Consider the following 10,926-nt stretch of genomic DNA (forward strand, 5'->3'; position numbering starts at 1 on the left):
TTTTATCTTTTTGAGACAGAGCTGTAGCCCCAGCTGTCCTGGAACTCACTATGTAGACGAGGCTGGCCTTGAACTCTGGCCTCCACATGCATATGCACGCATGTGCACATATACCTGAACGCACATGTGCACTACACACATGCACATACACTAAAAAGAAATTGGGGGGATGCTGGAGAGATAGTGCAGCAGTTAAGAACAGTGACTGTTCTTGCAGAAGACCCGGGTTCGATTCCCAGCACCCACATGGCAGCTAACAACCGTCTGTACCTCCAGTTCCAGGGGATCTGATGGCCTCTTCTGTCCTCCACGGGCATTGCACGACATGGGTGCACTTACCTACATGCAGGCAATACGCGCATATACATAAAATAAAAATAATAAATAAAATATCTTTAAAAAGATCTGAATCCCAATTTAAACAGTTTAGGCCAACAATACTATTCCCAAATGTCTTAGAGGTATGTAGGCCGATAGCACAAAGAAGTGGCGTGATAACAGCGGGATGCTTTGCATGGAAACCTGACAAACCATGCAAACTGTAAAGGAAACTGAATAATAGAGCTCGATAGGGACATAAATGTGCAAAAGACAATATACTTTAACTACCAACAACACCTGACATTGAAATCAACTAACCTGTGCACCACAGTTTCAAAACATGGAAACCTAGAGCTGACAACTCTAAACACCGTCGACCAAACGGTGATGGTATTCAATGTTTTCAAAGCAATTATCTAAATACGGTAAAATGTAATATGTGCATACCTAGACCCAGCCACCCTGCTCCCAGGGCTCTGTACTGCTATGATAAGAGCAGAATTGGGAAACGCTCTGAAATCATTTTTTTCCATGGGAGGGTGCAAACACAGTTCCCAAGTATCACAAAGTATGCAGGCGAGTTTCCCATGTTTGGGGAAATTGCAGGGTCAGCACATCCTGATTGCAGTGGACGAGGCTCAGCATGGGAAAACCACCTTCCTGGTCATGGCGTCTCCCTTGTCAGGTAAGCGTATGCTCTGAATTTAAAGAAAGGATTGACACACGATTTGTTCAGTCTGGGACTCAATATTAATGTATACTGATTGACTGAAAATACAAAGGGGCACCCCAAACAACACAGTTATGCAACTGTTAAAGGAATGTGTTAAATTTACAAATATTAGAACGTAAAGGTGGCCATCACTTACCAGAAAGTGATAAATGAAGGCAAAATACATTATGTCCAGACTAACACTGGATTTTATTTTAATGAAATAGTACTAAAAATGTATCTTACTGTACATATTATTTATTTAAAAACTGACAAACATACAAAACTGCTAAGAGCATGTTTTTTGTGTCTTTTTGAGACAGGTTCTCCCTATACCCCAGCTGGCCTGGAACTCGCTGTGTAGACCAGGATAGCCTTCATCTCATAGAAATATGACTGCCTTGTGGTGGCGCACACTGGTAGGATATACTGAAGGGGAAGACTTAGGAGGATCACGAGTTCGAAGCCAGCCTGGGCTACACATTTTAAAAGCCAGGCATGGTGGTGCACGATTTAGTCCCAGCACTCGGGAGGCAGAGGCAGGCAGATCTCTGTGCATTCAAGGCCAGCCTGGTCTACATAGTGAGTTCAGGTCAGCTGGGACTACAGGGAGACCCTGTCTTAAAAACACACACACAAAAAAAAGAAAAGAAATATGACCGACTCTACCTTTTGAATGCTGGGATTAAATCGACTCAGCGCTGATGGATCTATGCAGCTGTTCTCACCTGCTCAGTACGGTGAATCACGCTACCGTGAGCAGCGGCACTGAGTGCCTCGGTTCTTAGTTCAGCAGCTTGGTGATTATGTACAAGCGTATCAAGATAAACGCACATCGACGAGATCACATTTATAAAACTCACTAGTGCACAGCCAAATGAAATGCAAAATTTGACAAGTGTAAGTGGCAAGTGACAGATCAGTAAGGGATCTCCTATTAAAGGTCCCAAACCACATCATTCTGTATGCGCTAAAGGAGAGAGAACGTACCTTGGGCAATGGCTTTCCCTGGTGGCAGTTGATACTGCCAACAAAGATCATGTTGGGCATCACAGGTCCGGGATAGTCAAAAACCAAGTCTGTGCGTAACAACCAAATGGACACTTGGCTGAAGAGATCGTTCCCAGTGACAGGTGTTTGGAGAACTTCAGAGGCAAATTCTATGGGAGTTTTGTAAAAATAGGGGCAAAACAAATGCTCCCCCAAGTGGATAATTTGGTTGAGTAGCCTTTCCTTGAAAATCATAACATCAGAGAAGACAAAGAGAAGTCTGGGAACATAAGAAAGAGGACCGGGGCACTGGACCCCTTCTTCAAGATAGTGGAAAAACACTCCTCTGCTGAAGACCACGGATGGGAGTGAAAAGTACTTGGCAACAGTTAAGCCGCACTCGTCAAAAGGATCCAGAAACACGGCATCAAAAGAACTCTGCTTTAAATATTCAACTAAGTTCTTATCATTAAATAAACTCCTACAATGTTGAGAATAATAATTCAAAAAAGCCATTGGATGAGCCCATTGCTAAAGAAAATAACCTTTGTTTCCAAGATCTCCATTGGGTATCAGAAAAAAATCTTTCTACTCGTGGTTCAGATCCTCCAGGGTGTGAGAAGTTGCATACATCTTCACTGTAAAGTTCAGTGATTGTCCCAGTTGCCAACTCACCTCTGGCACGACTACCACCACCTCATGCCCTCTGTGGTTGAGTTTCTCCACAACCAACTGCATGGTAAACCAGGGGCTGCCATCCATGGGCACCATCAGCAGCTTGCCTGCCTGGGCAAAGCCAGATGACTGCAGCAGACACAGGCAGAGAGGAAGGGAGGCCAGCAAACCTGCAGGAGCCATGGGAGAAGCAGGTAAAATGTAATATGTGCATACCTAGACCCAGCCACCCTGCTCCCAGGGCTCTGTACTGCTATGATAAGAGCAGAATTGGGAAACGCTCTGAAATCATTTTTTTCCATGGGAGGCAGTAAAATGTAATATGTGCATACCTACACCCAGCCACCCTGCTCACAGGGCTCTGTACTGCTAAGATAAGAGCAGAATTGGGAAACGCTCTGAAATCATTTTTTTCCATGGGAGGGCCAGCCAAAGATGGGTAGTCGTGCAGTCATTAAGAAAATTATGCTCATTGGAATGATCTATTCACAAGAACAATAATTATTGAGTCGCGTTTAGTGAGATACCTTCTAGCTGATTTCCCAGACAAAGGTGGCTTATGATCTGTGGCTTAGAAGACAACCATCACCAGTACTGCAATGTGAGTTTAGAAACAGAAGTACTAGAAAATGTCTTAGGGGGATGGAGAGATGGCTCAGAGGGTAGGAGCATCAACTGCTCTTTCAGATGACCTGGGTTTGGTTCCCAGCACCCACATGGTGGCTAACAACTGTCTGGAACTCCAGTTCAAGAGGGTTGAACACCCTCTTCTGGCCTCTGAAAGCATTGCCCAATCTGGGTGCACTTACATCACGTAGGCATATTGCATATACATGGAAAATAAAAGGTAAATTTTTAAAGAAATGTGCTTAAACCTTGAGATAAGATAAAAAGGAAAGTAAATTTAGGGTTTTTGTTTCTGAAAGATGTGTTCTTTTGTTTTGTTTTTGTTTTTGTTGATTTTTTAAAATTTTATGTGTATGAGTGTATTGCCTGCATGTATGTGAGTGCACCCATGCGTCTTTTTGAGACAGGTTCTCCCTATACCCCAGCTGGCCTGGAACTCACTATATAGACCAGGATAGCCTTCATCTCATAGAAATATGACTGCCTTGTGGTGGCGCCTCTTAACCACTGAGCAATCTCTCCAGCCACAGATGTGGTATTTTTACATTTATTTAATATTTATTTAATTTGTGTGCATGTGTGCATGCACGTGTGTGTGTATGAGCGCATGCATGCATGCATGTTCACAAGCCATGGAGCACATGTGGAAGTCAAGAAAACAATTTGTAAGAGTCAGTTCCATTCTTCCACCATGCGACTTCCAGGAATTAAATTCAGGTCACCAGGCTTGGCAGCAGCAAGCACAAAAATCAGTATAGCATAGCACCGGCAAAAATGCATACGTGACACATTCGTGATGCTCAGCGGTACAGAATTGATGGTCAAAAAGGATTTCTACCAGTTTTGAAAAAAATCACTAAAATGCAGCTTGGTGATTATGTACAAGCGTATCAAGATAAACGCACATCGACGAGATCACATTTATAAAACTCACTAGTGCACAGCCGAATGAAATGCGAAATTTGACAAGTATAAGTGGCAAGTGACAGATCAGTAAGGGATCTCCTATTAAAGGCCCCAAACCACATCATTCTGTATGCGCTAAAGGAGAGAGAACGTACCTTGGGCAATGGCTTTCCCTGCTGGCAGTTGATACCTCCAAAAAAGATCATGTTGGGCATCACAGGTCCGGGATAGTCAAAAACAAAGTCTGTGCATAACAACCAAATGAACACTTGGCTGAAGAGATCGTTCGCAGTGACAGGTGTTTGGAGAACTTCAGAGGCAAATTCTATGGGAGTTTTGTAAAAATAGGGGCAAAACAAATGCTCCCCCAAGTGGATAATTTGGTTGAGTAGCCTTTTAGCCTTTCCTTGAAAATTATAACATAAGAGAAGTCTGGGAACATAAGAAAGAGGACCGGGGCACTGGACCCCTTCTTCAAGATAGTGGCAAAACACTCCTCTGCTGAAGACCATGGATGGGAGTGAAAAGTATTTGGCAACAGTTAAGCCACACACGTCAAAAGGATCCAGAAACACGGCATCAAAAGAACTCTGCTTTAAATATTCAACTAAGTTCTTATCATTAAATAAACTCCTACAATGTTGAGAATAATAATTCAAAAAAGCCATTGAGTGAGCCCATTGCTAAAGAAAATAACCTTTGTTTCCAAGTTCTCCATTGGGTATCAGAAAAAATCTTTCTACTCATGGTTCAGATCCTCCAGGGTGTGAGAAGTTGCATACATCTTCACTGTAAAGTTCAGTGATTGTCCCAGTTGCCAACTCACCTCTGGCACGACTACCACCACCTCATGCCCTCTGTGGTTGAGTTTCTCCACAACCAACTGCATGGTAAACCAGGGGCTGCCATCCATGGGCACTACCAGCAGCTTGCCTGCCTGGGCAAAGCCAGATGACTGCAGCAGACCTGCAGGCAGAGAGGAAGGGAGGCCAGCAAACCTGCAGGAGCCATGGGAGAAGCACAGCAGAGCCATCCAGATGCTGGGACTCAGACCAGCTGTCTTGAGGCACCCACAGCCACCTCGGTAACATCTATAGTATATCACTTTTTCCCCCCTCCTTCTCTTTCGCTTTCCAAAGTTAAAGGAGAAAAGTTGCCTTAGAACAGGTGGAAGAATTGCAGACAAAAAAAAAAAGATCTCAGCCAGCCAAAGATGGGTAGTCATGCAGTCATTAAGAAAATTATGCTCATTGGAATGATCTATTCACAAGAACAATAATTATTGAGTCGCGTTTAGTGAGATACCTTCTAGCTGATTTCCCAGACAAAGGTGGCTTATGATCTGTGGCTTAGAAGACAACCATCACCGGTACTGCAATGTGAGTTTAGAAACAGAAGTACTAGAAAATGTCTTAGGGGGATGGAGAGATGGCTCACTCTGTCCCAACCTGGTAGAATTTAATGTCAAGTGTGAGGGTGCGTTTCTGATTTTCTAGATAGGACAGTTGGTGAAACTGCCAGCCTTCCTTGTTATTTGGAAAGACAGCTAAACCACTTAGGATCTAAAAAGCACAAACTAGGAGACAGGGCTCAGAGACACCCTCTTCTGGCCTCTGAAAGCATTGCACAATCTGGGTGCACTTACATCACGTAGGCATAATGCATATACATGGAAAATAAAAGGTAAATTTTTAAAGAAATGTGCTTAAACCTGTTGCCAGGATTCCAAACAACTGTGACAAAGAAAACATGAGGATGATGTTCTCTTAGTCCTGGTATTGAGCAATTAGTCAGGATAGATCACAGTGTATTTAAGTGGTTTAACAGGGACTCAATCATCTTTTATTTCTGACTAAACAGTTGTCACGCAAAGCCTTTGGCTTGGTTCTAAAATAATGCTGCTTCAAGTGCACAGCGTGGACAGTGTTCCTTCCCACCCTGCAGGTGCACAGCATGGACAGTGTTCCTTCCCACCCTGCAGGTGCACAGCATGAACAGAATTCCTTCCCACCCTGCAAGTGCACAGCATGGACAGTGTTCCTTCCCACCCTGCAAGTGCACAGCATGGACAGCGTTCCTTCCCACACAGCATGAACAGAATTCCTTCCCACCCTGCAAGTGCACAGGATGGACAGTGTTCCTTCCCACCCTGCAAGTGCACAGCATGGACAGTGTTCCTTCCCACCCCACAAGTGCACAGCGTGGAGAGCGTTCCTTCCCACCCTGCAAGTGCACAGCATGAACAGTGTTCCTTCCCACCCTGCAAGTGCACAGCATGGACAGTGTTCCTTCCCACCCTGCAACTGCACAGCATGGACAGTGTTCCTTCCCACCCTGCAACTGCACAGCATGGACAGTGTTCCTTCCCACCCTGCAACTGCACAGCATGGACAGTGTTCCTTCCCACCCTGCAACTGCACAGCATGGACAGTGTTCCTTCCCACCCTGCAACTGCACAGCATGGACAGTGTTCCTTCCCACCCTGCAACTGCACAGCATGGACAGTGTTCCTTCCCACCCTGCAACTGCACAGCATGGACAGTGTTCCTTCCCACCCTGCAACTGCACAGCATGGACAGTGTTCCTTCCCACCCTGCAACTGCACAGCATGGACAGTGTTCCTTCCCACCCTGCAACTGCACAGCATGGACAGTGTTCCTTCCCACCCTGCAACTGCACAGCATGGACAGTGTTCCTTCCCACCCCACAAGGGGCTCTTACATGTTTGGGGATCTTTGCATATCCCACTGGCTCATGGACTCCACATGCGTAATACTCCTTTGAATGCCACTAGACCCAAAGTTCTACTTGTGACAGTCAACAGGTTGGCTGTGACTTGGGGCTGGTGGTGAACGGAATATCACAGTGCAGGCACAGAACTTCCTAAGGGCCAAGGCAGATCGGGTATCACACAAGAGCCGAGAAGGTGCAGTGCAGTACTCACTCGGGGCCTCTGTGACTCGGCACAAGAAAAAGGCCTTGTAGGACTAAAGGGTTGACAAGATCAACATGTTCTCCAGTCCAGGTAGGTTCAGCCTCAGGCTTCAAACCCCTACCCCAGGCTAGCTCTACACTGGAGACAATTCTGGCAAGGAGGGCAGTTCTCAGTCCTGTGGAGACCATGAATGTGTGAGGGCTGGCCAGGTCGCCCACCAGACCAGCTGTCTTGAGGCACCCACAGCCACCTCGGTAACATCTATAGTATATCACTTTTTCCCCCCTCCTTCTCTTTCGCTTTCCAAAGTTAAAGGAGAAAAGTTGCCTGCAACTTTTTAAAGAGGTCGGGGGCAGACAACCCAGGTACTCTAGCATAATGCCCAACTTCAGGACTCTGCTTCCAAGGCCTCTGAGCTCAGGACTTCTACTAATTCCAGCCACTCCCAAACTTTTGGACATTCGTCCTGATGTGGTTCTTCCCACCCAATTCTGTCCCAACCTGGTAGAATTTAATGTCAAGTGTGAGGGTGTGTTTCTGATTTTCTAGATAGGACAGTTGGTGAAACTGCCAGCCTTCCTTGTCATTTGGAAACACAGCTAAACCACTTAGGATCTAAAAAGCACAAACTAGGAGACAGGGCTCACAGTGTACACTTTGCCCAACATTTCTTACCAAAGTTCCAGGAGAGAAATGTTGCCAGGTTTCCAAACGACTGTGACAAAGAAAACATGAGGATGATGTTGTCTTGGTCCTGGTATTGAGCAATTAGTCAGGACAAATCACAGTGTATTTAAGTGGTGTAAAAAGGGACTCAATCACCTTTTATTTCTGACTAAACAGTTGTCACACAAAGCTTTTGGCTTGGTTCTAAAATAATGCTGCTCTAATGCACAGCGTGGACAGAGGTCCTTCCCATCCTGCAAGTGCACAGCATGAACAGTGTTTCTTCCCACCCCATAAGTGCACAGCATAAACAGTGTTTCTTCCCACCCCGCAATTGCACAGCGTGAACAGCGTTCCTTCCCACCCTTCAAGTGCACAGCATGGACAGTGTTCCTTCCCACCCTGCAAGTGCACAGCGTGAACAGTGTTCCTTCCCACCCTGCAGGTGCACAGCATGAACAGTGTTCCTTCCCACCCTGCAATTGCACAGCATGGACAGTGTTCCTTCCCACCCTGCAGGCACCAGGAGACACTCTCAGAGCAGCACGGGTTGCATGGCCACCCAAGTCCATCACCAGAGGTCTTACATTTCGGTCTCTCGTGTTTTCTCTAGTGCCTTTTATAACATCAGGAACCCATAGTAAATTGGATGCTTTCTTGTTGTTCCTTAGTCTCAGACAGTTTGGAAAGCACTAGTATCTGCTCATCTGATGAAGACTAAGCTCAGTGCACACTGTGTTTTTTAAAGAGATGGAAGAATGCAAGGGACGTGTTCATTAGACTGTAGTATGTCCTTCGTGTAAATTTGAAAACTTTGACTAAAAGGTGAAGATAAATAATCTCTGTTGATGACTTTGAGCTTACCCACAAAGACTGGATTCGGTCTGCCTGGGCTACAGAGTGAGTTAAAGAGCAGCCTGGTCGACTTAGTGAGACCCCGTCTCAAAACAAAAAGTAAAAAGCGGGCTGGGGATGTGGTTCAGTGGTAGCACATTTGTCTAGCATGTATAAGAACTTGGTTTCGATCTCCAGTACTGCCCAAATAAAAGACCCAAATAGGCTACACACAATATTTTTGCTCAGAAATATTAATATAGCTTTAATGTTGGATGACATCTGAAGACAGAGGAAAGACAGAAAGGGCACCGGAAAGCTGCAACTCCCATTCACCATCGATCTTACTGTCACATTGTTCATGACTTAAAATCAGTTCCTGAAATTCATTAAAATATAATATGTGTATGCAATTAGACCCAACCACCCTACACTGCAACATCAGCATGCTGAAAGAAGGTTAAAACCATCGAAAGAATCCAACAGAAAGCAGATATTTCAGGATGGTTAGAACAGCTCTGTCCACTAAAAACAAAAACCAGAAGCAGCTTAAATATCTATCATTATTGACTGGTTGAAAGGAAAGTGTGTCTAAAGATTTTGAAGTAATTATTAAAGAACTTGTCAAATCTGTAAGTTCTGGCCTATGAACATGTTGGTGATTTATTGTTGAGTAAAATACAAAGTATAGATATTGTCAGGTACTACTTTAATAAAAGAAATATTGCACCGGGCGTGGTGGCATATGCCTTTAATCCCAGCACTTGGGAGGCAGAGGCAGGCAGATCTCTGTGAGTTCAAGGCCAGCCTGGTCACATAGTGAGTTCCAGGACAGCTGGGGCTACAGGGAGACCCTGTCTCAAAAAGACCAAAAAATAAAAAAATAAATATTGCACAGTGTGTTTATATTCAGATTGCAAAGCAATTTCAATAATTTGAAAAGAAGCACATGTACAGAGAGCACTGTTCTAAACAAGGAACCCAGGATTGGAGTAAAGCAATGTTTTGAAGATGTTTACTTGAAGCTAGTACTTAAAAAAGAACCTGGAAATTATAATGAATTCAGCTGCATATACATAACCAATAGGGAAGACAGTTTTATCATTTCTGAACTAAAATTAAGTAAATTGGTAGAAATTAATTTATTGAGCCAGAAAGAAACTGTAAATATGGCAAACATAAATGACAAACCACAGTTCCATAAGGAATCTTTTTGTTTTTTCTAACAACCAAAGCCAGGCCACCTTTCATGTACTAAAGAAGAGATAATGTACCTTGGAAAGTGGCTTTCCCTGGTGGCAGTTGATGCCACCAATGAAGACCATGTTGGGCATCAGAGGTCTGGGAAACTCCAACACAAAGTCAGCGCGTAACAACCAAAAGGACACTTGGCTGAAGAGATCATGCATGGTCACTGGGGTTTGGAGAACTTCAGAGGCGATCTCAGTGGCTTTCTTGTAAAACTGGGAGCAAAATAACTGCTCATCCAAGAAAGAGAGATAGTTCCATACTCTCTCTTTGAAAGTCATGGCATCTGGGAGGCCGGAGAGAAGTTTAGGGACAAAAGAAAAGGGACTGGGGCACTGAGCGCCTTCTTCAACCATAGAGCAAAATGCTCCTCTACCAAAGACCATGGATGGGAGTGAAAAGTACTTGGCAACAGTTAAGCCGCACACGTCAAAAGGATCCAGAAACACGGCATCAAAAGAACTCTCCTTCAGGTATTTTACTAATTTCTTGTTACTGAACAGATCCTTACAACGTGAAAATGTGATGTCAAAGAAACCTTTTGCTGAGCCCACTGTTAAAGCACAACACAAAGTCAGAGCGTAACAACCAAACGGACACTTGGCTGAAGAGATCATACATGGTCACTGGGGTTTTGAGAACTTCAGAGGCGATCTCAGTGGCTTTCTTGTAAAACTGGGAGCAAAATAACTGCTCATCCAAGAAAGAGAGATAGTTCCATACTCTCTCTTTGAAAGTCATGGCATCTGGGAGGCCGGAGAGAAGTTTAGGGACAAAAGAAAAGGGACTGGGGCACTGAGCACCTTCTTCAACCATAGAGCAAAATTTTCCTCTACCAAGGACCACAGATGGGAGTGAAAAGTACTTGGCAACAGTTAAGCCGCACACGTCTAAAGGATCCAGAAACACGGCATCAAAAGAACTCTCCTTCAGGTATTTTACTAATTTCTTGTTACTGAACAGATCCTTACAACGTGAAAGTGTGATGTCAACGAAACCTTTTGCTGAGCCC

The 10,926-nt window shown here is 44.5% G+C and overlaps 1 protein-coding gene, 1 non-coding gene and 2 pseudogenes across 2 annotated transcripts; all 4 read right to left on the reverse strand.

The window, feature by feature from the left end:
• The window catches only part of LOC103741264, a 5,700-nt pseudogene extending 2,819 nt beyond the window's left edge, over positions 1 to 2,881 (reverse strand).
• Positions 853 to 1,014, reverse strand: LOC115071910. The gene has a single exon (XR_003850969.1). It is a non-coding gene; the product is annotated as a U1 spliceosomal RNA (small nuclear RNA).
• Positions 2,882 to 4,215: 1,334 nt separating the features above from the next.
• LOC103741275 lies at positions 4,216 to 5,242 on the reverse strand (annotated as a pseudogene).
• A 3,676-nt stretch (positions 5,243 to 8,918) lies between these two features.
• Positions 8,919 to 10,918, reverse strand: LOC115071907 (UDP-glucuronosyltransferase 1-8-like; the record flags this gene model as incomplete). Its single annotated transcript, XM_029567898.1, has 3 exons — positions 8,919 to 9,045; positions 9,941 to 10,027; positions 10,488 to 10,918. Coding segments are annotated over 3 exons (632 nt in total), but the record flags the coding sequence as incomplete, so codon positions are not given.
• Between the last annotated feature and the right edge of the window lie 8 nt (positions 10,919 to 10,926).

The sequence above is a fragment of the Nannospalax galili genome, unplaced genomic scaffold (assembly GCF_000622305.1).
Source record: "Nannospalax galili isolate Female #2095 unplaced genomic scaffold, S.galili_v1.0 scaffold2891, whole genome shotgun sequence".
Classification (NCBI taxonomy): domain Eukaryota; kingdom Metazoa; phylum Chordata; class Mammalia; order Rodentia; family Spalacidae; genus Nannospalax; species Nannospalax galili.